The 27,755-nt window shown below is 46.7% G+C and overlaps 2 protein-coding genes across 3 annotated transcripts; one reads left to right on the top strand and one right to left on the bottom strand.

The window, feature by feature from the left end:
• Positions 1 to 22,720, top strand: FAH (fumarylacetoacetate hydrolase). Of its 2 annotated transcripts, XM_044438810.1 has the most exons (14): positions 6 to 177; positions 1,615 to 1,725; positions 2,547 to 2,668; positions 4,378 to 4,427; positions 5,660 to 5,750; positions 7,250 to 7,347; positions 8,195 to 8,247; positions 9,049 to 9,148; positions 11,903 to 12,033; positions 12,543 to 12,618; positions 14,302 to 14,348; positions 16,799 to 16,900; positions 17,398 to 17,515; positions 22,408 to 22,720. In XM_044438810.1, the coding sequence occupies exons 1-14, from the start codon at positions 97 to 99 to the stop codon at positions 22,482 to 22,484; spliced, it is 1,257 nt and encodes a 418-aa protein (XP_044294745.1). In that variant the 5' UTR covers positions 6 to 96; the 3' UTR covers positions 22,485 to 22,720. The 2 variants fall into 2 exon arrangements, 1 of the variants encoding a protein (XP_044294745.1); XR_006415550.1 differs by lacking the exon at positions 14,302 to 14,348 and having other exon boundaries at positions 1 to 177; positions 22,408 to 22,426.
• A 4,531-nt stretch (positions 22,721 to 27,251) lies between these two features.
• CTXND1 (cortexin domain containing 1) lies at positions 27,252 to 27,470 on the bottom strand. Its single transcript, XM_044438811.1, has one exon. It carries the CDS (start codon positions 27,467 to 27,469, stop codon positions 27,290 to 27,292), a length of 180 nt encoding a protein of 59 aa, XP_044294746.1. The 5' UTR covers position 27,470; the 3' UTR covers positions 27,252 to 27,289.
• Between the last annotated feature and the right edge of the window lie 285 nt (positions 27,471 to 27,755).

Below are 27,755 nucleotides of genomic sequence, written 5' to 3'. Positions count from 1 at the left end.
GCAGAGAGGGCGGCGACTGGCTCTGCTCCGGGGCGCAGCGGCCACGTCTGAGGCGCTCTTTCCCCGCGGTTCTGCCCGTCACGAGAGGCAAGCGGCATGTCTTTCATTCCCGCGGAGGAGACCTCGGACTTCCCCCTCCAGAACCTGCCCTACGGAGTCTTCTCCACAGAGGAGAAGGTAAGTGAGGAGTGGGCTGACTCTCACGCTGGCTCTGGCTTGGCTTCCCGCCGGCAGAAGGGGCTCCGGCCGCAGGGGATCGGGCGCAGCGCCCCCACCCGCTTAGCGCCAATGCATGGGCGCAGCTCCGGATTTTTCTAGTGGAAAAAAGGTGAATAAACAAATAGATACGTGGAAGTTCCTATTTCCAGCTGCACAAAATGTTTCAGTGGCTCAAGTAACTGTGCAGGTGTCCAGCTGCATATCAGAATAAACCTTGGCCACTCTCATTGCCTGCAGATTTGGTGGGGGGGGGGCGATGCTGTACATGATCTGCCGGGCTGGAGGCTTTGCTCAATTGCGTTAGAAAAGTTGTAGCAACACTTGCGATGGCCTAATGATCTGTTAATGCACCTGCACAGAGCTCCTTCCTTTTCCCCACGTTAAAGGAAGTTATTAAAAGTCAGGAAAACGTTTAAGCTATTAATTTTAAACTATTGATTTCCAAAGGTGACTGTGTTTTGATGTCATTTCAGGTCTCCACAAAACTGTCACTGATGTGCTAGTTAATGATACCAGATCTATGAATGCATGTGGTTCTATGAATGCTTGTCATAGGTTTATGAGAGAGCTTTCCCCAGCCTGGGACCTTCCGAATGAGTACTAGTTCTCAGATCCTTTGAGCCCCAGTTTCTACTTTGAAAGTAGTAGGTGCTGTTGTTTTGCCTGCCTGTGCACTTGCATGCTTTTGAAGGCAAGGTGGGTGGACCCACACAAGTGATTATGGAATATTTTGTTTGCATTACAGAGTCTCAGGGAAGGAAGCTGAAATCCAAAAAGTTGTAACTTGTAGTACATTAACAAAGCAAATTCTCGGTGCCTCCAAAGGATGATAAAGGCACTACGATGTCTTAGAGGAAATTAGGACAGTTGGACCACATGACTTAGGTCTTAGTACAGGTTGTACATTAACTTGCCTGTTTGCAGAAGCTCCTGCTGAACAAACATTTCAGGGGTAAAGTTTTTAAGAGTTAGAAGGATCTGCCCCTGCTGCCCACTTGACAGGACACACAGCTTACAGGAGCCCCAGTATGAACCCAGTATGGAATGAATAAAGAGTGGTGTTGGTGGGTTAAGCTGAAAGCAAAAGGAGAAGGAGAGGAAGTACCAGCATGTTTGAGCTTAGAGCTCTACCTGGCACTGGAACATTTTAGGATATAATAGGGGGACCTCAGGAAACCACCAGTCAGTGATTGGAAAAAGGGGGTGGGATCAGAGGAAGAATTGTGGCTTTCTTGGGAATCCCAGTCCTAATTTCAATGAATCTGACTTGTAAATTGAGCAAATGCCACAACCTTCCCTTCTTTTGTTTTATTCTGTTCTCTCTGTTTGTTTATGCTCAGTGAAAGCCATAAAGTATAAATGCACAAATGCCTCCCTCCTTTTCCCCCATTGTAGCCCAAACCCAGGATTGGAGTAGCTATTGGTGACCAAGTGCTGGACCTCAGTGTTATTAAGCACCTGTTTGATGGACCCCTCCTTTCCAAGAATCATCACGTCTTTGAACAGGTATTTCATTGGCAGGACTGGCCCGGTGGTCTGTGAAGGGAAATCCAAGCAGAACAGCAGTTCTTCTCAGTAGTATGCAGGAGAAGAGCCAGTACTTGTTACTGAATTGCTGCCATTCTGCAGTTTGATATGGAGCCAGGGCTGGCCAGTGCCGGAGATCAGCATTGCAAAATGTGGTGTGGCAAGGTAATTTTAGACTCTGGACTTCAGGAACATAGGGTGGTGTGGGAGAGCACTGTAGTTGGCAAGGTTTGTGGCTTTGCTTTTTTCAAAATACATTAAGCTAGACCAGGGGTCAGCAACCTGTGGCTCTTTCATCCCTCTGCTGCGACTCCCTGTCGCTCAAAATATGCATCACAACCACCAATATGTGACACCCACTGGCACACGATTTATTGAGCTTTTCAGAAGAAAACAGAACGTTTAATGGTACGTGGGCAGATTCATTTGCTTTCACTGCTGACGAGACTGGCTTACCAATATGCTTACTCGTAATATGTTTTTGTTGCATGCAGAAATGAAAATTTGTTTTCTCTGTAGCAGTTCATTGATTTTATAACCAATGACAGACACACTATAGTTTTTTTATACATAGCATAATGGTAAAAAACGATATATCTTATTTTAGATGTCAGAAGGGTTTTGTGGCTCCCGGTGTTTTCTTTTCTGTGGGAAAGGGGTCCAAATGGCTCTTTGAGTGTTTAAGGTTGCCGACCCCTGAACTAGACCTACTCAGCCTCTCAGGCTGAAAGCAGCTCGGCATGCCTGCCTTATGAGCATCTCCCCAGTTGCACATTTGCTTTCATCCTATGCGTTTGCAGGAAACCCTGAACCATTTCATGGCACTGGGCTGGGAAGCATGGAGGGAAGCCCGAGCTGTCCTTCAAAAGCTACTCTCTGCTGAAGAGCCGACACTGAGAGATGACCCAGAGCTACGCAAAAGGTAAAGGACTGGCGAGAGATGAAGTGGCCAGAGCAGTGTCTGTGCGCTCACTGTGATGCCACCAAAACACAAGAAAGCACAAGACTGAGGCACAATGACCCGCAGTATGCCCTCAACACTCCGTGGAACTTGCTTCTGAGAAAATATGTATGGATTGTTCTGACAGTTTCTTCAGTTGCTCATTTCTGTAAATTTGAGCCACCACTCAAAATATGGCTGTCTTTCCGTTTCATTATGACATTTAAAGGCAGCTGTAGTTCAGAGCTAAGCTTGAGAAAGAGCTGAATAAAACACCCAACAATTGGAATGGTACTTCAGTGCCCTGCATGTCTTCTTGTTCCCACTGTGCCCTCTATGATCAACAACTGCAGAATATATTATAGAAAATAAGGTCATGCAGGTTATTTTGCTATCCATTATTTATACATGCAACAGAGTTTGGCTTTTCTTTCCCCCAGTCTTTCCCCTAGAAAATGTGCATGTAGCAATTGGAATTTAGCTTAGGAATGATTTGTAAGCACAGATGGGCTCCATGTAGGCACAAAGATGGAAAGAATGTTTGTTTAAACGAGGAATGGGGAACAAGTGCGCTGAGAGTCGCTTTCTGTGTGAACCAATCTAAACTGCACTTCCTGGGCTGCTTTGTGGATTAGCCTTCACAGTGTGCATTTCTCTAAATTCTGCAATGCAGCTCTTGATGCAATGCATGTGTCCAAAAAAGTATATGTTTGGAAAAGTTGCTTACAAGCTGGATATGTTCTGAGACATTGGATATGAAAAATTAGAATTTTCAAATGATTTAAAAAGTTTGCAGGAAATTGGATGGAAGGATTGAATGTGTGAAATTGGGAGGCCCTGGTAATTGACTGCCCACATGAAGTTAAACCCTCACCTTCCTCTTTTACTAGAATCTGAACACTGGGTTGCTATTTCAGGCTGGAAAAGCATCTCCCCCCTCCCGCACCTCCCCCCAGCCATACACACACACCCTTCTGTTATAAATAGTAGGATACAGATAATATATATAATATTGAAAGCAAAACCTAAGGACAGCCTAAATGTGGTCCATGCTCTTCTCCCTAAGAAGAAATAGACCATGTTTTTGTGGTGTGCATAAGACATTTTGAAAAGGTTGCCATGTACCAACAACTTTAGTTAGTTAGTTAGTTAGTTAGTTAGTTAGTTAGTTAGTTAGTTAGTTAGAGAATTTGTATGCCATCCCATTGCATAGCCTTGGGACAGCTTACATAAAATAAAATAAAATCCAGATCCATCCTGGCTGCAGATTAAAACCTATAAGCTGATATTAAAAGTTATTAAAATATTGTTGAAATAAAACGGTCTTAGCCTGGCACTGAAAAACAAATAACGACGGCGGCAGGCGGACCTCTCTGGGGAGCGCATTCCATAGGCGGGGCACCACCGCAGAGAAAGCCCTCCTCCGGGTACTTTGCCTCCTAATGTCTTTCATGGAGGATTCCCGGAAGAGGTAAGTCTCAATACCTTAAAGGTACAACTGACAGGACAGGAGAAAACCCCTTTCTTCCTGTTGAAACATGTATAAGATTGTGCCCTAAAAGTCCCAGGAGGAAATTCCTGAAAATGCAACTTCCAGGGCATCCATATCTGGCATGGAGATCAATGGACTAGGATGGAGTTTGCCAGGAGAACTAAACGTTCCTTCTGATTTCTTCTTCTCCTTCTCACAGAGCATTTGTACCTCAGGCTTCTGCTGTAATGCACCTTCCAGCTGAAATTGGTAAGTCACCTGTGCTAACAGCATATTCCCCATCAGGACTCACTGGGGTGCCTGAATTCTGAGGATGCCGAATGTCAAGAGACATGTTTTTTAAAAGATCCATTTCCCTGCACTACAGGAATCTGCACCAGTCTTCCCCAGCTTGATTCCCTCTAGGTCCTTTTGATGGCAGCTCCTAGCATTCCTGACCAGCCTGGGGCTGGTGGGGATTGTAATCCAGGGCACCTGGAGGCACACTGTTGCTCTGCCCTGCATTCCTGAAGGGAGGAGTAGGGTCTTTCACCCGAGGTCTGAAGTGACGTGGCCCCAAATGCTACGAACAGGATGTACAGAATGGCTCGGGGGTGTAGTTGGAGCTGGAGACTTGCAACTTCGCCAGTCTCCCCTCAGGGGGCTGAGTCCCCATGCCTGTGCCACAGGTTATCCCCTGCACATGCACTCATTAGCAGAGTAAGCTGCTGAGCTTGTGCCACAAAAGCACATGGGATGCATGCCAGGAACAGGTGGGAGGACAAACTACAGCAAACTGAAGAACGCTCCATCCTCTTTTGGGTGTAAAGTGGATTAGCCATTGAACGATCAACCCACCATGCTATTTTCAGCATGTTGTCTCAATATATGCAAATCATTATTATCATTAATTGTATACCGCCTGCTGTCGGTGATGGGGACTCAAGGCTGTGCAAACCAGCCCATCCCATAAATGTCAGGGTAAGCATTTGGAGAAGTCATGTCAAGCCAACAGAAAACTTAGTTAAACCATTTCCCACAGAGGCCACCAGGGGACAGTCAGAAACAGTGTAAGGAATTACTGTGGAATAGCAATATTAGAGAGAGAAAACCAATTTTAGCTTTCTTTGGTGAGAGCAGGAGCAAATAGATGGAAATCAAGCTGTGGGTTTGGATCCAGGCTTAATCATACTTGGAGCAGACCCAGTGAGATCACAGTCGCATCCCAGCTGGTCTGATCCTGGAAAAGGCAATGCACATTGTGTATGTTGAGATGTTTACTGTATTTTATTGAACCTGTATTTCATGCTGTATTTTCATTATTGCATTTTTGGTTTTATGAATTGCTGTGAACCATCCAGAAAGCTTTGACCTTTGGATAGCAGAGAAATGATCAGCACAGACTTTCCAAATCCCTTTCTGCCTCTTCTCAAAGTTTTAGCTTTCATGCAAACTGTTCCATGCTGCACCTATCAATTTTTTGTCCATCCTTGTCCTTCCAGGTGATTACACAGATTTCTATTCCTCCTGGCAGCACGCTACAAATGTCGGGGTGATGTTCCGTGGAAAGGAGAATGCCTTGATGCCAAACTGGTCAGTTGCTTCTCCCCACCCTCCTCTAAATGCAGATTTGGTGCCACAGTTCTTGGGATCACCTGGGGTTTAATTTGAGGGTTATTTATTATCTGCATGTGATTAGTGAGGTAATATTTGTGAAAAGTTTTGACCTCCATTCTCTGCCAGTTCCTAGAAATGGCGAGGGGGGGTCCTCTTTTCTTTCCTTTAAATTTTTACTATAAAACATCCAAATTTTCACTTCCAGAGCTAATACACAAATGGAAATGGAATTACCATTCTTTTGTTGTTGTTGTTAGTTGAGAACTCGTTTCCAACCCATTGCGACCCCATGGACAACATCCCTCCAGGCCTTCCTGTCCTCCACCATCCCCTAGAGTCCACTCAAGCTCACACCAACTGCTTCAGTGACTCCATCTAGCCACCTCATCCTCTGCCGTTCCCTTCTTCTTTTGCCATCTATTGTTCCCAGCATTAGGTTCTTCTCCAGAGAGTCCTTCCTTCTCATTACGTGGCCAAAGTATTTGAGTTTCATCTTCAGGATCTGACCGTCTAAAGAGCAGCCAGGGTTAATCTCCTCTAGGACTGACTGGTTTGATCTCCTTGTGGTCCAAGGGACTCACAGGAGTCTCCTCCAGCACCACAATTCAAAGGCCTAAATCCTTTGGCACTCAGCCTTCCTTATGGTCCAGCTTTCACAGCCATACATTGCAACTGGGAAAACCATAGCCTTGACTATATGCACTTTTGTCGGCAGGGTGATGTCTCTGCTTTTTAGTATGCTGTCTAGATTGGCCATAGCTTTCCTCCCCAGGAGCAAGTGTCTTTTAATTTCTTGGCTGCAGTCCTCATCTGCAGTGATCTTGGAGCCCAGGAAAATAACACTTCTGCCAATTTAGTGATTCAGGTCTGCAATAACAAATGCATACATGAGAGAACATTGCTTGCAAAGGATGCACAACAATTTGTGTGCAGACATATATTTGAATAATTGCAAAGCCCTGTGGAAATGAGACAGAAGAATATGGTGCTAGGGAACAAAATGCAAACTTTATGAAAAGTGAAATGGATTTGTCCATCTTTATCATTGGGGTCCCCTCTTAAGAATCACCAAAAAAGAAGACAAAGGAGGGGTACTAATTTGCATACTTCTATATGCTAATTCATAGGGATAGATGTAAGAGATTATTGCACTGTAGATGGAACTGTGACAGATGTATTGCTAGTGCAGAAGACTGTAGCCAGGTGAGCCGCTGCTTCTCCCTTTCCTGCCAGGTGCTCACCAGTGATGGACAACATCAAGGCCCCTGTGCCCTCTTACCTGCCTGCCCTTACACAAGATTTAGATGGGGCAGTCCTTCAGGTGCTTCGTGACCTGCCCAGAGAGCTTCAGCTGTTGGGTGGTACATAAATTAAATGAATATATACATATATCTCCCTTCAAATAGAGGTCTGTTCTCTGATAGCCGTTCAGATAGAGAACTTACAGCAACTCGTTAATATTTCTGTCTTGCAAGGTTACACTTACCTGTTGGGTACCATGGACGTGCCTCTTCTGTAGTCATATCTGGGACGCCGATCCAGAGGCCAGCAGGACAAATGCAACCTGATGACAGTGAGTCTCTTCCCCGTCCCCTTTACTGGGTGGTTTCACTTTTGTGGAGAACAGTGAATCGATGAGTGCGTGGCACACTACTGTGCACTCATGTGTCGCCACTTTTCTTCAGTTTTATTTCATGATTATTGGGAAATGATTATTATAATATTCTTTCATTGCAGGAAGGCACAATGACAGTGATCAAGGGGCTAGAGCTACTCCTCTCTGAGGAAAGGTTGCAGAAGTTGGGATCATTGAGACAGAAAAAAGAGTGGTGGGGAGAGACATGAGGGTGCTGCACAGAAGGATGCCCTTTCATGCCTCTCCTCACTTTCTTCTTTCCAATTTGAAGGACCTCAACTGTTATAACACAATATGAAGGCAGACATTATTCTCCCTCTCTCATAATGCTAGCATTCCATAGAATCATCCCATAAAGCTGGCTGGTGGGAAATTCAGGACAGATTAAAGGAAGCACATCTTCACACAGTGCAAAGTTCAGCTGTGGAACTTACTTCCACAGGATGGAGTTATAGCCACCAATTTGGGTGAGTTTAAAAAGGGTTGGAGCAACTTCATGGAGGAGAAACTATCGAGATCCCCCAGTCTTAATTGCTACATGTTCCCTCCGGTATCAGAGGCAATGCATCTGCATATACCAGTCTCTGGGGAACCGAGTGGAAGGGTGCTGGTACACTCCTGTCCTGCTTGCCTGTTTCCTGTGGGCATGACAGTGGCCACTGTGTGAAGAGAATGCTGGACTAGGTGGACCTTGGGCTGATCCAGGAGGACTCTTCTGATGTGTGGAATATTTTTCTGAACAATAATGTGCTTATGTTTTGTGTTTGCTTTGTTTAAACTGCAGCTAAGCCTCCAGTGTTTGGTGCCTGCAAACTTTTGGATATTGAGTTAGAAATGGTAGGAATTTATCTTGTGTCCTCCTACTTCCCCTCAACTCCCCATTTTACTACCCCTGAGCAAAAATGATTCATCCTATTGATGAATAATCTCACAGAGATGCCTGTGTTATTTTAGCAGTGAAAACTACACTGCATGGAGACTTGGCCAGGAGGCAGAGGAGAAAGATGAAGTTAATTTGTTAATTTGTAGGGGACGTCATGCCCATATTCTTGTAACTTGGAGGTGCTTTTATTTGATTTTATCTATTGAATTTCTGTCCTGCCCTTCAATGAAAAATAAACTCTCAGGACAGCTTAAGCTCAGTAAAAGCATATCAGAAAACCACAATCTAAAAATTAAAACAATGGAAGAATAGAACATGCCTCAAGGAGCAAGGTAAAATCATAGTCAGATGTTTTAAAAGGCCTTAAAGTTAAAAGTAGTCTTCATTGGTCATTGAAAAGACATTAAAGTACCTGGCAGGCGGGTTATGGATCCAGAGATTTCCTGGGCATGTCCTGATATGACTGAAACCTGTCTGTGGAGAGCTACTGCCAGTCCATGTGCACAATACTGAGCTAGATGAATCAATGCCCTGACTTGGTATGCTCCCCTGAAAGTATTCCAATATCTGGGAGCCACAGCCAAAAAGGCCCTGTCATTGGTCATCAGCCACCTCACTTTAAAAAGTGGATACATGTAAAGGAGGATTTCAAATGGCTATTTCAGGGCACAGGCTGGTGCAGATGTGGAAAAGAGCAGCAGCCATCAGTGTTTTTCACTTGCTACCTGACAAAGTTTTCCTGTGCATTTTTTCAGGCCTTCTTCGTAGGCCCTGGAAACAAAGCCGGAGAGCCCATCCCCATCCGTGAAGCGCACAAGCACATCTTTGGGATGGTACTCATGAACGACTGGAGCGGTAATGCATCCTGTGCTGGTTCTGCAGGGCAGACGTCCTCTCAGCGCATTCTCTGTCTAACAGGATGGCACAGTTTGGAAGAGGGCCTCAATCTCTTCCCGCCATGGTCACATTTGCCGATCATGCTAAACCATGGCTAAGCAGGGCAGCCCCTTGCCTATCACATAATGGGCACAGATTTGCATAAAATGTGCACACGCTGATGTATCTGCACTGATGCACATTTAGAAATCAGGACTCCAGTGTAAACAGAAGCGGGATCTCCCACACTGTCAAGGAAGACTGTGGCTGGGTGGCTTTGCGTGTGCTGCAAGACAGCGTCGGGACCCTGTTCTTTTTTCTTAAACCGGACTTGGGCTGCGCAGCCAAACAGCCCCTTTAAGTAGAGGACCAAACTGACAATCCTCCATCCAGAGAACTGCCCTCTGTAAAAGGCTTACCCTATGGCTAAACCCAATGCCAGCTCAAAGTCTGGTGGCGGTGGGGGGTCCCTTGGGCAAGACACCCTCAGTGTGCCCCCTCCCTCAACAGGTCTGCCTTCTCAGTACCATTTTCACCAGCCACACTGGCTCCTGGCCTTCTTTCTCATCACTGGTACCTCTCCCTTTCTTGATGGGTGGGAGGCCAGGGAGGAGGCAGGCCATGCTGCTAAGCGAGAGGCCTGAGCGAGAGGAAAGTGAACAAGCAGGCTGCCACAGGGGAGAGGAGTCCTTTGTCCATGGGCCCCTGTGAAGAGTGGGCCCTTGGCAGGGGTCCAGCCATACCTACCTTTGGCACCGGCCCTGGTGAAGAACGACATGCATGCACACACAGGCTCTGGCTCATGCCCCTCTCCCCCTGCTCCAAGGCTGTGGGGGAGCAGTTCAGGAGTTTTCACCGTCCGTTTTGGTTGACTGTGGCTTGCTGTGTTGTCAGGGGCAAAACACGGCAGTAAACATTAACCAAGATTAGTTTCCCAAAGTTAGTGAGTTTCTGGCTTGTTGAAACCAAGCCTAGTGAAGGTGAGTCATAAGATCTAGGTGCGCATGATGCAGCAAATGGTGGTTCATGGAGAGTGGCCACAAAAACTTCCAAATGTGTCTTGGCTACAGTGGGGGGAGGGCACAATTCCAAGCTTGCCATAGTTTGTTCCTGCTTGTGCATGTCACGCTGACCCATGGGAGAGATTAGTGTGATGTACAAGCACAAATGAGTGGTAGAAATCATTAGTGATAAATACTCAGAATGACCTTGTGTTTTGAGGGGGGTTTTGGTCATGGCCATGGGGTTCCAGTGATGCTTTCAGAAGATTTATAATGTGATGCACTGGGAGATTTAGTGGTGGTGAAGCCCCTGACTGTGTTTGAATGAGCATCCCTAGTGTGGATCAGGCACATGGGGAAGCTGCCATTGGCTGTATTCAGACAGAACAACAAATCACACTTGTTGAGCCAAACTGTGGATCTGATGTTATGAATCTATGCCTGTTCATAAGCCATCGTAAGTGATGGGTTGTTTAATCATGGTTAGAAGCTACTTTGCAAAGCATAACTGGTGCTCACTGAGGTTGCTGTTATTTCTGAATGTGTGACATTGACGAACCATTAGATCCATCCATCTTTCAGAAGAAACTGCTCCGGCAGCTTGAAGAGGGTGGTGAATTGATGAACCTGGGTCTGGAGAAGGTGGGAAACAAACAAACAAGCAACTCTAAATCATCTGGAAGCTGAAACTGTAGAGGGGAGATTTTCCTGCTGCTTGGGCTGATGTCTGAATGGAGCCGTGGGCTGAGCTGCTGAATACAGGATGGCCCAAGGGGTCAAGAGAAGGAAGAACAGCAAAAATGTTGGATGGGGATGGGCCTGAGAAGAGGGCAAAGGGAGCTGGCGTGGAGGATAGGAAAATCATGTCAGATGGAGGAAAGCATAGCGCAGGTTGCCCCAACAGAGCTTCCTGAAGAGGTTCCAGACCACTTTCCATCAACTCCAGCCAATGGTAAGGGAAGCCAGGAGCTGCAGTGCAAAACAGTCAGAGCACTGCAAGATGAGGAAGGCTGGCCTGGAAGAATGAGGCAGAGCCAGGGGGGTAGTCTAGAGGGAAAGGGGAGTTGAGAGGTGGGCTGAATGCAGAGCGGGGACTCAGTTCCTGATTCCGATACCAGAGCAGTGGTGTACTCAAAGGGGAGATGCCGGGAATGCACCTCCGGGTGCTTTTCCTCTGCAACAGAGTGGTGAGAACGCCTGCTCGCTGCACCAGGGCAGCTAATGGATCCTTGTTTGCTTTGGCACGTCAGGTGAGGTGGCTTCATGTTTTGCTGTGGTTCATGACAGACTAGCCCAGAGGGAGCCAGAGAATGAGGGAACCAGCTAAGCAGAGGCCGGCTGCCACTTTCCTTTTCTTTGATCGGGTTCCCAAATTACACTAGCAGTCTTAAAGGTGAATCCACCCTCCTGAGCTGACTTGCATTTTCTGCTCAAGAGTGAAAGGTGACGTTTCTGCTGGGTGAAGATCTTTGGCTAAAAGTTGAAGCTGCGCAGTCAGAAGTAAGCAGCACAGAAGAGCTTGCTCCCAGATAAACTATATCTGGACTGCATGACCCTTGCAAATTGGACCATGTACTGTGCACTGCTGCTTTTGTGTCTGTGTACAGTCAAGATGAGTTCTTGTACTTCAAAATTCACCTTGACACCGCTGAACTAGGAACATCTCTGGCCACAGTCCTAAAGCAGTCATTGCTCTGGCTTAAATGCACCATGTCCTGTCTTCCTTCTACAGCTCGTGACATTCAGAAATGGGAATATGTTCCCCTGGGACCCTTTCTGGGCAAAAGTTTTGGCACTACCATCTCCCCATGGGTGGTTACCATGGAAGCCTTGATGCCCTTTGCATTGCCGAATCCCATCCAGGTATGAGAAACAAGAGCAGAAGCATCCCATGTGAATGTGTGGACAAATGTGTGAAGAAACAGGGTTGCTTGTCAGAGGCACAGCTGCTCAGTCCATTGCAACAGGTGTAAAAAACTGGAGATTTTTGGCTCTGCTCTACCAGCATTTTAGAGAAAGCTGATCCCCAATCATCTCCACCCTATCCTAACAAAATCATAAGATGCCAAGGGATTGATTTGACCAATTCCCTGCTTTCCTCTGCCTTTTAAATTTCATTCCTTTTTATTCCCAACCAAAGCAAAGCTATTCTTTGTTCTGACTGGTACCAGCATTCTATAAGCTTGCTGGTTTTGATTAGGCAGTTCTCAGCCTTTGTCTTCGTCTAAATTACAAATGTCTAAATTTTTACACACCAGCGGAGTAGCCCAAATATGCAGAATGCGCTGCATTATTTTGGGGTGATGCTGTTTGGCTGCCAAAATGATATGCATTCAGCCACGTGACTTTGATGCTTCTTATGTCTTTTCAAGAATCCCAAGCCACTGCCCTACCTCTGTGATGATCAGCCATATACTTTCGACATAAACCTCTTCGTTGCTATTAAAGGTATGGCCCTCTGTCCTGGATACATATTAGTTCTAACTAGAGTTGCTAGCCAAAGCACTCTAAAATAAGGAACATACTGTAAGAAAATTATGTGTTACTTATCACACATTAGCAGTACTTTATATGATTAGATAAGTCATTGTAATAATGTATTAAACTGAAGTTGCTCTATGGTACATTTACAAAAGTGTGTGTTGATGCTAAAATAAATTAGCAGAAATCTTGCACTCTCCGAAAGTGTAAAACTGGTCCTCAAGTCTGCAGAATCCACATGACTCAGAAAAAGCTGGTCCGTGGCAGGATCCCCAGGTCTGGATTGTAGATACCTGAACTCACTTGAATCTCTTAAGGATTTCTCTGGGATGCCTGAGTGCATCTCCCAAAAAAACAGGTTTGCAAATAAAGATGTGCTCACTGAAATAAGGAACATTTAAAAAGTGTAGACAACCCTGTGAGGTAGGCTAGGCTGAGAATCAGAAATTGGCGCGAAGTCACCTTGTTACATGCTGTCAAGATGCCTCTGACTTGTGGTGACCTGGTGAATGGAAGCTCCCCACATTGTCCTGCCCCTGACAGCCCCGCTCTGCTCCTGCACCACAAGGCTGTGGCTCCTTTATGGAACCGAGCCATCTCCTCTTGGGCCTTCCTCCTCTTCTGCTTTCAATGTCTTCTTCTAGTGAGCTTCATAAAGTTATGACGGAGTGGGAACTAGAATTTGGAACTCCTCAACCCCAGTCCAACACTCTCACCACTACAGCACACTGACTCTCATACGTGCGTTTTGTACATGTGCATCCCATGTCACCCTGTGCTTTTTCAGCTGGAAATCTGCTGAAGAATCTGCAGAATCTGGAAGTGTGCACTCTGAAGAATAACAGTGTTCCACTCCATTTGACTAGACAAAACATGCTAGAAAATGCCCAACGAAGATTACAGATTCAAGAAGCAGAATGAGGAGGAAATACCCTAGAAGTTGGAAAATGTATTTTCTATTAATCCGACCATCCATAGGCTCCTTTTGCTTGTCCTCTTTCTTTGGTTTGCCTGCCTCCCCTCTCTGCTGTTAGGTTTGCCACCCTCCTTTTCCCAGTCTGGTGTCTGACCAGCTGAAGATCACTGCAGTGTTGCTGGGGGTTTTGGTTTTGGTTTTGGTTTGTCTTAAGAACAGAAAAGGGAAGAGGAGGAAGAGAATGCTGCTGTCTCCCAGCACTGGGGGCGGGGGGAGGGGGATGTGCTTGTGGGCCCCTTCACACACAGGCTCTTCAGGAAAAGGAGAACCCACCCTGTACTACTTGGACTGCTTCTCTTTGAAGCTGTATGTAATTGTGATGATTCATTTTATTTAAATACAACCAGTGGCTGAAGCTCTCTGGCTTTTTAGCAACAGCTCTCAGAAACGATCCAATGCAGTAGTGATACAATCAAAGCAGAACAGCATAAAATGCAATGCAAATTAGCATCTGTGTAGCTTTTGACCCGGAGCAGATGTCAAATGTTAGATGTTGGTCCTGTCCTGTGGCTATGGGATACTGAACAAGTTAGGCAAATGTGCTTAGTTTGTATTTATATTGATTCTAGGAAGAGAGGCACCCAGGCACAGGTTGTTGGATTGTAGCTGAACATTGGAATGTGCAGTTACACTTATTACAGACAATGTTTGTTTGTTTGTTTGTTTGTTATCAGGTAATGGAATGAGCAAACCTGTTAATATTTGCTGCTCAAACTTTAAAGTAAGGATTCTTTTTTCCATGTCTATTTTTTGTTTATTGCATTCTTGACTGAAATGGGGTTAGGATGCTTGGGCAGGGTTTTTAGCCTTTGTGTGAGCAAGCTGAATGCCATCATAGGGCTCACATTTATCTGTCTGAGCACACATCTTGTGCACCAATTCCCTGGCTCTGTTGGCTGAGTTGCAATGTATCTCCAGTTCCATAGATAGCAAAAATTTCATAGATGGTTGCCATTAACTCCTGCAGGTGCTAAAAATACTGCTTTGAAGGGCACTGGTGGAAGGAGGGAGAATATCTTGACCCTGACTCTGAGCTCAGGCACATCAGGGGGAAGGATAAATGGTCTCAATTTGCCAATCAATTGAACTTGCCCCACTTGCAATCCTGAACACAAATGCAAACAGGAGTACATGTTTTGAGAAGGAGACTAAATTTTAAGTGTTGCTGATTCAAGATCCCTAGTACTAGTAGCAGTCTCAGAAGTAAGGTTAAAATACCAATTCCGCAACACACAAAAGTTTGGTTCAGATGATCCCTCGGGACTTCATAGATCATTGTTTATGAATTTTGGGCTGAGCAGGGCACCTTCCTCCTCCAAGATGCCCAATTTGATGTGAAGATCCTTGACTTGAACTGATGCATTGAACACAATTGTGCCTGTAGAAAATGTGCATTTAAAAAAAGAAGAGAGATTGTCATGCTTCTCCATGGGGCAAGACTGTGGGTGTTTCAAAACATGCATGAAAATGCACATTTTCCCTGTTTGAATGGAACAAAAAACCAACAAGCATGGGAACGACTCCAGCTATGAGTGGAGTTTAGAGGCCCTTCCGGAATCAGAGCAGCTCTGTTTCTTGTCGGAAATCATTGCATGTTTTGACCACACCCTGGGGCTGCCTTTCAAAACATCCAGTTGGATTTGCTTGCTTTTTGCTCTAGAAATCAATGCCAGCCATTTATGGGGTAAAATAAAAACTCTGCTATCAGTGGCACCATTAGCATGGGCAAGATACTTGACTTCCCCATCTGTTGGGATTATATTTGGAAGAATCCTTTCAGGAGCTCACTATTGGGGAGAGAGCACTGTGGAATTGCCCTGAGGGGCTTTAATCTCATGCTCATTATGTCCTGGTTTCTGCCTGACAAATGGCTCAGGCAGAGGCAGTGGCTCTGTGCAGAACGCTTTGAAAAGGTTTCCTGAGAAAGGTACATTTAAGGAGGGAAACTGTAACCATGAAAGCTCTGCACTCGGGATCAGCACATGAGAAGAGCTGCACCAGGGCTGCTTAGGTGGAGAACAAGATGTAAGAGGGACCACAGAACATCCCCTAAGAATATCTATCTACATGACTGAGGCACCTGGAAGCAAGGGGTCAAAAGTAAGGAAAGCACACATCCCTGTCTGCTCCACTCGCAACTCCCCCAGTTTTCATTGGGGTGAGATAGGTGCAAATAGGTGAGGCTGAAGTCCGCAAATCTGCAAATTCTGGGATAACCCCTTGTGCCTGGCTGGTGGAGTAACTTCATTGGTCTGAGGATCAGCATATACTCAGTGAGATTGGCATGCGTGCGCATGTGAATGTGCATGCACATGCCATGTGGGTCACCAGGTAGGTGGATTCACCTCATCCTTTTGATGGCTGATCTCACTACATTGGAAACTTAAGTGTTCACCTTCTATAATGCAAGGGATTGAGGTCCATCCATTATTTGAATGGATGGCAGTATAGATGCCACTGAATGGATTCCAATTTGGATATCTGGTCCCCCTTAGTTGAAGCTTATGTATAATTGCTGGAAAGTTGTCATTTCATATATATGTACTACATATGTATTCATTGATATGGATAGATACAAAGTTTTCTATCTTTTGGATTCTTTGCTTTGTTTTTCTTTTGTCTATTAGAATAAAAACAATCCATGTGGGTCATAGACCTGCACCTGTGGGATGGACCCACCTCTGTACAAAGAAGCCCCATAGGGAAAATGTGCAGGGCCTTCTGAGTATCTCTTCCAACATAAAATGTTTGTAAGCAGGATGTAGATGTGGGGGACAGAGCAGTGAGTCAGAGGAACAGATTTTAAATACTGACAAGCAATGCGTTTAAGCTGCTGCTGTGGTGCTTCCTGATTAGATGAGGATGCTGCTCCTGGGAACAGCTAATCCTTTACTGAGCAAGACACGGGAGAGAAGAAATCTGTCCCTTGTCCAGTAGAGGACTTTGGGGAGGGACCATCGATCAGTCGCAGAGCACCCATTTTGCATGCAGAAGGTCCTTCAGCGAAAAGGACCAGGTGGGTGACGGAGAAGCCCTCTGCCTGAGACCCTGGAGCAGGCTACTGCCGGGCAGAGGAAAAGACAATCCTGAACCAGCGGACTAAACTGTCTCTTGTCTGAGGTCTCTTTCCACGTATGACCACCACTCTGATGTCTTCTCTTTTGCCCACAGTACATGTACTGGACCATGAAACAACAGTTGGCACACCATACCATCAATGGCTGCAATCTCAGACCAGGAGACCTCCTGGCCTCTGGAACAATCAGTGGACCAGTAAGCATTTGATATTTTTTTTTATTCGGATTATATGGGTATAGGCAGGGAAACCACAGGATCCCAGATTATCCAGCATAGTCTGAATCAGTACTTTTGGCCACCTACTGCCACGTTTCTGGTAAGCAACGCAAAGTGCAGGATGAAAGAAGGAAACAACAGTGTTTTTGCTGTTTGTTTTTTGTAAGCTGTACAGCAAATCCTGAAATGTACCACTCTCCTAATATTGTCCCCTGTTCCTCTTTGATTAGGATTCTTTGTTTTGTTCTGCTTTGTTTTTAAAGGCATTAGCTTAAAAGAGCCAGATTGTATAGGCAAGCATGTCTTCTAGGGGATAAAAGGGTTAAATTTTAGCCAAGCTGAGAACTCAGTAGACTGGATCAGCTGGTGGTAGAGCACCCTTGATCTTTCCTCAAACCAGTAACGCCAAGGGTAGAGCAGGTAGACATCTATACGGAAAACCGATGCTTAATTTCTGCCCCAATTTCTGCTTCTAGGATCCTGAGAGCTTTGGTTCCATGTTGGAATTGTCATGGAAAGGGACCAAAGCTATCGACCTTGGGAATGGCCAGTCTCGTAAATTTCTGCAAGATGGGGATGAGGTCATTATAACAGGTGTGCATTTTTGTTGGGGAGGAGGAGAGGGGGAATGAGAGTGATTTTCAGCCTAGAATCACCATCATTCAGCGGCCAGGACCTCACCACTCAGCAATGATTGCTGTAGTTGGGCACCTTTTCCCTCTTGTGAGGAACCCAAGCTACCTGCACAATTCTCCTCCTCCTTTTCTCCATTTTATCTCCACAAGGACACCATGAGTTCGGTTAGGTTGAGAATGGGTGAGTGGCTCAGAATCACCCCAAGAGCTGTATGGTCATATGGGAACTAGAACCCAGAGTTCTGAGTCCCAGACTAGCACTCTATCACCCCACAGTGGCTCTCTTTGGACCTGCTGTGGACTGGAACGCCCTTGAAACAGAAGACTGGGCTCTGTCATTTAGGATGCCGGCTGCCCTGCGTTTTGGTGGCCACTGAAGTGGAGAACGGCAGCATTAGCGTGAATAACAAGAGGGGGACAGAAGGACCACAGGTTCAGAGAAAGATCGCCTGGAATGTACTCGGGCAGCAAGCTAAGCAAATGGAACAGGAGAACTCACAGAGCAACGGGGTGCAGAAGGGGGAGCACGCACATCCCAACAGCCCATTGCTCTTCTGGAAGTCTTCAAGAGCATGGAGCTCTCTGCTGGCACTGGGTTGGCACTGAAACAGATCCAAGGAGCACGCCCGAGAGTGACAGCAGTGAAATAAACATGTTGAGCTGATGACAGAGAAAGGCAACACACATTATCCTACAGATATGCGCCTGCAGGGCCACTTTTTAAAAAAATGATCACCTCAGTGCCTTTTGAGCATGTTCAGAATTCCTTTCCCTCAAAGAGGAGCACACAGCAGAGCACTGCAGGGCAAGTGGCCTTAGTCACAAGCTGGGGACTTTCCCTGAGCAGAAGGATTGCTTTCTTGTTTGTTTGGAAGCTGACCAGGAGTGCCGTAGGCCCTGGTGTCTCTAGAGATGTTTGGGATGTATCTGCAAAGCCACTGGTGCCCCAGAAACACCTTTCCTAGGCTGGAGATGCTTCTGATCTTTTGTCATGCTGCGGTTGGAGGAATTCTCTTCAGAGGACAAGCTAGAGCTCCTGGAGACAAGCCTCATCGAGGGGCTGCCCATCCCAAAAGACCTGGAGGTGGATGCTTACCTTCTGCCTCCAAGTCAGAAAGTAAGCCGTCATCCAGCCTTTGAGAACAAAGCCATCTTGGAAGGCAGGCTGGAACAATCACTGAAAGAAGTGACTGATTGTTTGTGAGGAAAAAGCTTCATGTGCTCCTCACAAGGAGAATTTCTTCCAGAAGCTTCTGAAGTTCTGCAGCTGAGATCTGAAAGCTCCAACTCATAAGTCCTGGGCATGGAGAACTTCTGGAGTAGCAACTTTACACCAATTTTGGTCCCTGTCTAACTCGCTTCTGATTTCCAAGTCCTTCCTCTGCTGGGCCTCCTGTGAGTGAACCTTGGAGAATTTTGTGATACAGCATTTATACCTTTCCTTGCTTAGTGCTGTGCCCTCTGCTTTGAACCTTGCACAGTTTATTTATTTATTTATTTTATTTGGGAAACTTGTATGCCGCGCCATTCGCATAAGCCTTGGGGCGGCTTCTAACAAATAAATAACAATATAAAAATATAAAAATTGGATACATCCAGGCAATAAATAAAACCAATGAATAAATTAATTAAGATAACATTTAAATAAAAACTGTTTAGTACAGTTTTGATCAAAGAATTATATTGCAGTTTTGTATGCTTTCAAACCAAGAAGTGTATTTGAAGAAGGCTAAAACCTAAATTCTGATCACTGTATTCTGGTCAGCATTTTAACCTGGGAAGTGAAGATCATTGGCTTGCTTTTAAAAAGTGGACTGAGCAAAATCCTCAAACAACCTCCTTCTGGACTCCATCCAGAAACATATCCAGCTTTCTACTTTCTAACCTTTGTACCACCCAAACCGAATCATTTGGATTATCCATGGTTTGCAGGACCCGATGGATTAATGCATTCAATTCTCCATAGAGAAAGTCACTTAACCTTTACGGAAGGTCATTAAGATAAGCCAGTAACTATTTCTTGTTTGACTAGGCAGAGAGTTCTCTGGTTTATTTCTTTGTCTTTGTCTCTCTTTCTGCTGGAGTCTCTTTGCCAGCTACAATGGATGGCTGTGAGGAGATTATTGTGTACTAATGAAGGAACAGAGCGTTGATTGGCACTCTGCCAGTTGACTGTTCTACGATTTATTCTCTTGTTATGATTTGGAAGGCCATTGTTCATGCAACTTGTAAAAGAAAAAATCCAGAAAGGAGGAAAGGTGACTGCTTGTTCTTCTAGGCTTTTGAATGATCGATTGATAGACTTGATGGTGGTGGCTACTAGCTGCTCTCTACATCAAAATTGCCTAGGTATGAGATAAAGGAAATTTGTAATTTCAGTTGGAACAAGAGAAAGAGAAGTCTGAGATTTTGCAGTTGACCATTAAGAAGGAGAAGGGGGAAGTTCACTGAAGGATTAGTGTTTGCCCGCAGTATTCTCCCTCCCTGCATTTTTTAACTCCAAGAGACCTCACAGGGAAAATGTACAAGGCTGCGGTCCATCTGTAGGGTGCCATGTAATCCACAAACTGTCTGAAGCTTCTCTGGAAATGAATTCCTCAGCTTTGGTGCCACGGAAGAAGCAGCACAATTTCCACTTCCAGATAATCTGTCTTCTTTCATTGGAGGACTATTCATCTTAACAAGCAAGGGGGCTCACATGTGGCAGTGTATTCTGTCATATGTTCTTCTTCATGGTCCCTGTGCATCACACACATACGGGCTTTGCTGCACAGCCCAAGGCCAGGACCTGGGAAAACTTCCGCAGCTCAGCATCACAGAGCGGGGGGTGGGGGAGCCCTGCCAGACTCTGGGGGTCTGGATAAAAAGGGGGGTCTCCCACCCAGTCCCTCAGTTCCTTTTTGACCGTTCTTGCAGTCACTTTGCTGATCGGACCTTCTCACTTACCAGCTCACACTTTCTTCTCACCTTTCCTACAGGGGAAAAAAATCTCTTTTCTCTCTACTCCCATCCACCCAATACAAGGGTGCCCTTCGCGGCCCCTCGCTCCCTCTCTTGCTATCCTCTCTTCTTCCCGAGGGAAAGGGGGAAGGTTCTCCTTCTCCCTCTCTGTGTGCTTGCGTTAGAGCTGCATGTGGCTGACCCGGTTTTCCGTCACTGTGCCTCGTGCGCTGCCCGATGGCCTGCCACGGACAGCCATTCTTGGTTGTCTTGATTCTGCCTTGATGAGGGGCACATCGCCAAGATCAGCCCCCGTTGCCAAGTGTTTTAAAAGGAGATGCAGAGGCAGGGGGCTGCCTATCTGAGATTATGCTCTGGCAATGAGCCCTGAGTGCCGCCGATCTTCTCACTCCGAGGCTGGGAAACCTCCCTCCACAGAGGAGCCAGTGCGGCCGGCCAAGTGGCCCATGTGGAAGAGCCTGCTGCACACCACCAAGGCTACTGCCCCTCCATCACCCGGATCACCACACTACCTCCTGCGCACCCCAGATCCAGGGTCTCCCTGGAAGGCACCCCCGCAGGCCCGGACTCAGATTTCCCAGAGGCGCGCGTTCCATCTGTGGGCGGGAGCCAGTTGCCCATGTGCAACTCGTCGCCAGCACATGACCTGCCACCCACACCACCTGCGGTGCCCAACCACTGTGCCTCTGCTTTGTTGAAGGACCCATTGCTGGAGCGGCCAGCCACTGGCATCACATCATCACCTAGGGGACAATGGGGATCCCCTGCCCCCCCTCCTGGATCGGGGCAACCCTTCCACCTGGTCTCCAACCTCCTCGCACTTGGATGTCCAGTCCTCTGTCTCAGGCCTGCTGCGGTGGCCACTCCTCTCAAAAGAAGGCCCCACCCAACCTGGTCTGACACCAACTCCTTGGAGTCCTCACCCTTGGGCTCCTAAGAGGGCTTCTGTTCAAGGTACTTCCCAGTGCCCAACATGACGGAAGCATCAAGCCAATCTTGTGCGGGAAAAGTCTCGTGCGGGACTTGGTGCTCCCCATCAACAATGGCAATTCTGTTCTCTCCTCTACGTAGTCTGTCCTCTTCATAGAAGCTCACCTGGCCCCCAGCCCATGAAATGGTGAGGATCTGCCTCCCCACACACTCCCATGCGCACACCACATTCCGCACAGGCTGCATTTACTGCCCTCCTAACCGACGTCCCACTGCATGAGGCCTGCAGAGCTATCACATGGTCTGTGCCATTGATCTTTGCTCGGTGCTACCAGCTACGCATTCACGCCAGACCAGGCTGTGCATTCAGCAGGGCAGTCCTCTCTTCGATTTCTCGGTGATGACAGCCCCCTCCACAAAGGGTGAGCTCGCTAGTCGCCCACATGTGTGTGATGCACAAAGACCATGAAGAAGACAGTTGTTTACCTGTGACTGTTGTTCTTCGAGTGGTCATCTGTGCATTCACACAACCCGCCCTCCACCCCACTGGCTGTTGTCAGCACAACATGTACCATGTTGCTCCCTGGGCGCTGGGTGCAGCCACCTATGCCTTCTTTAAAGGTTTTATGGCACCCTCATGTGCCTGGGATGATGCGGTCTTCCAGGCAATGGAGGGACGGGGTGGGGGCCCCCGCTTCATATCCAGACCTGCAGAGAGGGCGGGGCAAGGCTCCCGCCCACTCCATGATGCTGAGCTGGGGAAGTTTCTCTATGCTGGCCTTGCACTGCACAGCCAAGCCCACAGATGAATGCACAGATGGCCACTCGAACGACAGATACAGGTAAGCAACCTGCCTTTCTTCAGTCATTTCTGTCCAGTTTCCTATGGATATTCTCTATCCTATTAACATTACTCAAGTAACATTCCCTATGGCTTATATATGCTTTGTTCTCCCTCAGGCTACTGCCAGGGAAACGGTTATCGTGTCGGCTTTGGCAAATGTTCCGGAAAAATACTCCCAGCCAGACCACTCTGATGCTCTTCCTTAGAGAATGAAGGTGATGGAGAAGGAAGAGAAAATTCATGTTGTGATATTTCTGGCACTGTGGTTTACAACGGGCACAAAGGAACCACCACAACACTGTTGAATATATCCTTCTGTGTTAACTTCTTGCCATTTTCTAAAGAACTCTATATTCTTGGTGTTTCCTCTAACGATAAGTTTTTGCAAGCATCTAATCCTCCATCTTATAAAGCATCTAATCCCCTGTATCTCACTGCATTCATTTCATTTAGAACCTATTGCAGAATCCATCTTTGGGGCCTGACAGCAGCTTTTCTGGGTCATTCGTTGCTAGATACTGATCTTCTTTATCTCTAAGCTGGAAAAGGCAATGCCTCTACATGTACCAACTACCTCTCTAAATATTCACACTAACCTCACAGTTTACACTTTCCCCCCCATATATACCTACACAGACATGTCAACCAAGAGTAGCCCTTCATGCATCTGGTTGCTACTCAAACACTTAAGCTGCCGTTAATCTGGTAGTGTTTAGGATTCTGCAAGGCACCTCTTGACATTCATCATGTTCACCTGAAGGGCAAATGAGCCACTTAAGTGTAATATTTTCCTTCTACAGGTGGCGAGCAGGGCTGGAGGTGGGGGTCGCTCCAAATCAGTAGCCTAGCACAGTGGGTAGGGTGGCTTTTGTTTTTCACCCCTTCCCAGTCCAGATCAGAGCGCTGTGCCTGCTAGTAAGGAGGCTTAGAGACTGTGGGTGTATTTCATTCTTAGAGTCTTCATAAACATCGTTTAGTGGAAAAGTTAATTGGAGGGGTGACAGTGGGAGTTCTGCTCTGCCCTGCAGAAGGACCTGCGGTGCAGTCCAACTTGCTAGCAGTGCTGCCCCTCTTGTGTTGGCCCCAGCATCTGGAGGCAGCAGCATCTCTGACAGTATCTCTTAAGTGATTGGGCAGATTTGCCCCAATTTGTCTCAGGAAATTCCAGTTGCTGACCTTCCCCTATCCTGTTGTCCTCCGGATGGTTTGGACTTCAACTCCCATCAGCCCCAGGCAGCATGGACAGTAGTCAGAAGCAATCACAGGTGGTGACCATGATGGTATGAAGGTGGACTCACGGTGGGAGAGAGTCCATTGCAGACATTTGGCCCAGGGCCCTCAGAAAACTTCCCAGCTTCCATTCCCTGCCATGACCTCTTGTTTCCTTCCGACAGCCACCTCTGCTCTTGTCCTGACACTGTCACTTCCTCCAGACAAGATCTGCATGCAAATTTGCTTCCAGTGCCGATGACCTATCACAGGAGGGAGTGGGGACGCATCTAAAATGAAGATGGATGGGGCAAATGCGATGGAACAGATAAATCAGTTGTAACAGAACACTGCCAATGAACTTGGCTGCTATTCAGCACATGCTGAAAAAATGAGATAATAAAAGGACCTCTTGGATGAGAGAGTCAGTCAATTTAACTTGGCCAGCTCTCCTGCATATGGCTTCTGCCAACAGTGTGCTGAAAGATGGACGGCTTTCTGACTTCTTGTTCACTCTCAGAGGGCTGTTTACCTTGCTAGCATGTATGAGTATTTGAAGCTACGCTTCCCCTAGAGAGGGGCGCCTTTGCTTTAATATCCTTGGGTTTGAGTGTGTGGGGCATGGACTGGAGAGTATGCCGCTGCCCAACGGCATGTCTTTTAAGTGCAGCTGGATGTGAAACAGCTTCACAATCAACCAAAACACCAACACCAAAGGTGCAGTGGAGGCTCGTGGCTGTAAAGCCGGAAGGTGGTATATCATCTGCAGTCTGAAGTTGCAGGGAACTGCAGTAACAGCTCATTACCATGGGGAGCTTCCTGAAGTTGCAGACTGCAGTCTGCTGGGCTACAGTGCCCCACTCACACTGGAACCATAAAGACCCAGGCATGTTTAACCTTTAAATTTCAGCTGCTTAAGTACAGAACAGGAAAGCTCCCTTATGACTCTCACTCCTTGCTCAGCATTGTCTGCTGACCTACAGGTGGTGCTGGACTCCAATTTCCACCAGCTCCAGACAGCACCAATGGTCAGGCACGCTGAGAGTTGTAGTCCAGTAACACCTAGAAGGCCATGTGCTTCTCACACCAACGTCTGTGAGTGTGTCCTAGCATCCGTCCGAGATTTTTCAAGCATTTTCCCCAGCCCTGCATGGTAATGCCAAGAAGAAGGATGTTTGAGAAATCTGCAGCGAACTCAAATTAAGTCCAGATTCCTCTGCAGCTATTGCACAGATTTCATTGTAGATCAGCTTTTCTAGGTTGCACAGAGTACGTTTGCATAAACTTTGCATACTTTGAAAAATTGTTGGGAATGAAAGGGAGTTATGCTGGGTGCACATTCCAAGGTCAGGCCTTACCAACGGTGTTACTGGTGTTCTTGGGGAAAGAAAAAGAAACCTTGCAGCAAATGTATTGCCTCATTCAATAACAAAATGATTCCCTGGTCCATAGGCCATATGAGTCCAGCCCAAGGATGGAAAAGGTTTCCAACTTTGTAGCTGGGGATCTGCACTGGCGCCCTCTCCCTGCTCTCCTGCTGCCAGCATGATAAAACCACAAGATCATAAGACCAACCTCAGAGAAAGGGTGAGCAGAGTATTCCTGAGGGTGGGGGAGAGAAGAGACCAGTGTGTGCCACCTGGTGTACAGCAGGACATGGCATGTACCTGTGGTGCTCCCACCTCCTTCCCTCCCTGTCCAAGCCATCTCCCTACATGGCCTTCATCACCTGCCCAGCCAATCTGTAGGATGCTCTCATTCTCCGTGCAGGAGGGTCTGTCCCCACTGGACTGTAGCCCAAATGACTTTAAGCAGCACTGCTCTGCTCTGCTTAAGAGTTCTTAGCTTTGATAGGCAAAGTGGGACAAAGAGTGTGCTGAAGTGAAGATGCAGCCTCACACTCTCAAGATGCAGCATTCCCAGCAAGCTAGTTTGGTTTTGGAGGAGGAGTTGTCAGGAAGCCGTGGACCATCAAGGGTACCAAGCAAGATTATTCACACAGTGCACAGTCAACTGTGGGATTCCCACTGTAACTAGAAGGAGATGTACTGATGGCTACCAACTCAAATAGCTTTGCAAAGTAACTGAACACATCCATGGGCCATAAGACTGTCAATGGCTACTAGTCCTGGGAGCTACGTATGTATCATGGCCAGTCCCAGAGGCATTGTGCTTATATGCACCAGAACACGGGACTAATGAGCCTTTTGTTCTACCCATATGTCTGCTATGTTCTTTATGGCCTATCTTTGGTCAGGAACAGGGAGCCCAGCATTAGGAAGGGCGGGAGATGCACAGGGGGGGATGGAAGTATTTACAGCCAGGATCCCCTGGTTGTGTGAGGTGACCTCTGTGTGCCCTGTGGAATCCACGTCTATGAGGTTCAGGAAGGCCAGTGGCAGGAATGCAGACAGCTAGCCTCAGACTGCTTTCATTCTCTCCACTGAAGAGAGCCATAATCATTGACTTATCTGTGAGATTATTAAAGTTGCATTCAACTGACCAGAGGCCTGCCCAAATCAACAGCAACGCCTGGCTTCCGTTCAGCAGCTGCCTGCTTTCTTGACTTTGGACTTTGATCGCACTGCAGTGTGATAAAATCTGGCTAACTGATAGATGAAATGCTATGTATCTCTTGGCACTCATTTCAGGGGGTCACTGTAAGAGTAAATTGGACCTCTAATGGTTGGTTGCAATATATCTTCACTTCCTAGCAGAACTGTTCCTGGCCAGGGTTTCAGCCAGCCAGCCAGGTTCTCAAAGTTTGTTCCTTTCCTACCTACCTGTCCTTTCTTTCATCATCATCATCCCTCTTATATTTATATCCCACCTTTCTTCCTCTTGCAAGGAACCTAAGGTGGCTTACTTGGGCCTCTTCCGTTCCCTGTCATCTTCACAAATTCCTGGTAAGGTAGCTTAGACTGAGAGTCACTGACTGGCACAAAGTCTCCCAGTTCCGCTCCTGCTGTCCACCAAGGAGGTCTGGGCTTCACTGGAATGGTTTTGCAGGACTGTCCCTTTGTTTGAGTTTGCTTTGATTGTTCACTTTGTTTTATTTTTATTTCTGCATATCTTAAGAGTGGCCTGAGGGTGCCCCCCTTTGGTTTCTTAGCAGTCATATTCTGGGTCCAGGTCTTTTAGCATGGGGGCATGGAATTCAGTATTGGCATGAACAATAAAATATCAAGAGTATCCTCATGTTTTGCACAGTTGTTATATTGATTTTTAATCAGCTTTGCAATGTACAGCTAGTGTGACTGAGGGATGGGGGAGAACTCTTGAGTTCTTTATTGCCAACCAGCTGCAAAATATCCTCACTATCATCAACACCACCCCTTTGACTCTCATATCCCAGCATCTTTAGCCACTAGTCACAGTGTGTGCCTTTTTCATTATTGCATTCCCAAATAATGATTTACAGGGAGAGAGGGTAGAGATTCTACTAGAAAAAGCATTCTAGTGCCTAGAGAGCCTTTGTGCTACATGATAGACAGTTGTAATCACTTTCCTCATTAAGTTTGGAGATCACTATAGCGAAATAGACTAAGAGAAAAAGGACTTTGCAATGTCTCCAAGCTTGATCTGCGGCAAACTATGATCTGTGTGTTCTCAGAGGAACCAGTGTTTTCCTGAGTATCTTGACAAAACAAAAACAAAAAGCTTCTATACTATTCTGTGTCCTCCTCCACAGTTGGTGATTATCTGTCCACATTTTCCACTCTCACCCAAGCTTCCACATGGCCCATGGTGCTTCATCCTTCTTCCCCTCCTGTTCCCCTACCTATCCTGTCAGTCATCCAGGTGTTGCTCCTCCCATGTGGATGTTGGGATGGCACTGTAAGGGTCCATGATGACTTTGGCACAACGGATAATCATGACTATCAGGAAGAGGCAAAGGAAGACGAAGCATGCTAATGTTAGCCCCTTGTCCACGTCAACAAGGGCAGGTTGTGGTGTTGGTCCTTCCATTGCTTCTGACTCTCCACATCTGGTTTAGCTCCTACTGCTACCATCATTTTACACCTGAAAAAAGAGGACAAGGATCAGGACAGTAACAAGGTGTGCCATGGAATCCATGGACCTGTCTATCCATCCCTCACTTTTGCCTGTGCTGGCGACAGCTGATGGGAGTTGTTGGACAATGCTTTGGGAGGGTTGCCTACAGCTGCCTTAGTATGGAAGTCAAGGTGCTTATGAACTGCTTAGAACCTGCCCAGCCCGAGATTAGCCTCAGTGGTTCTCATCTCTGGTCAAC

The sequence above is a fragment of the Varanus komodoensis genome, unplaced genomic scaffold (assembly GCF_004798865.1).
Source record: "Varanus komodoensis strain SLA01 unplaced genomic scaffold, ASM479886v1 scaffold33, whole genome shotgun sequence".
Taxonomy (NCBI): domain Eukaryota; kingdom Metazoa; phylum Chordata; class Lepidosauria; order Squamata; family Varanidae; genus Varanus; species Varanus komodoensis.
This window is presented reverse-complemented; position numbering and strand designations above follow the sequence as displayed.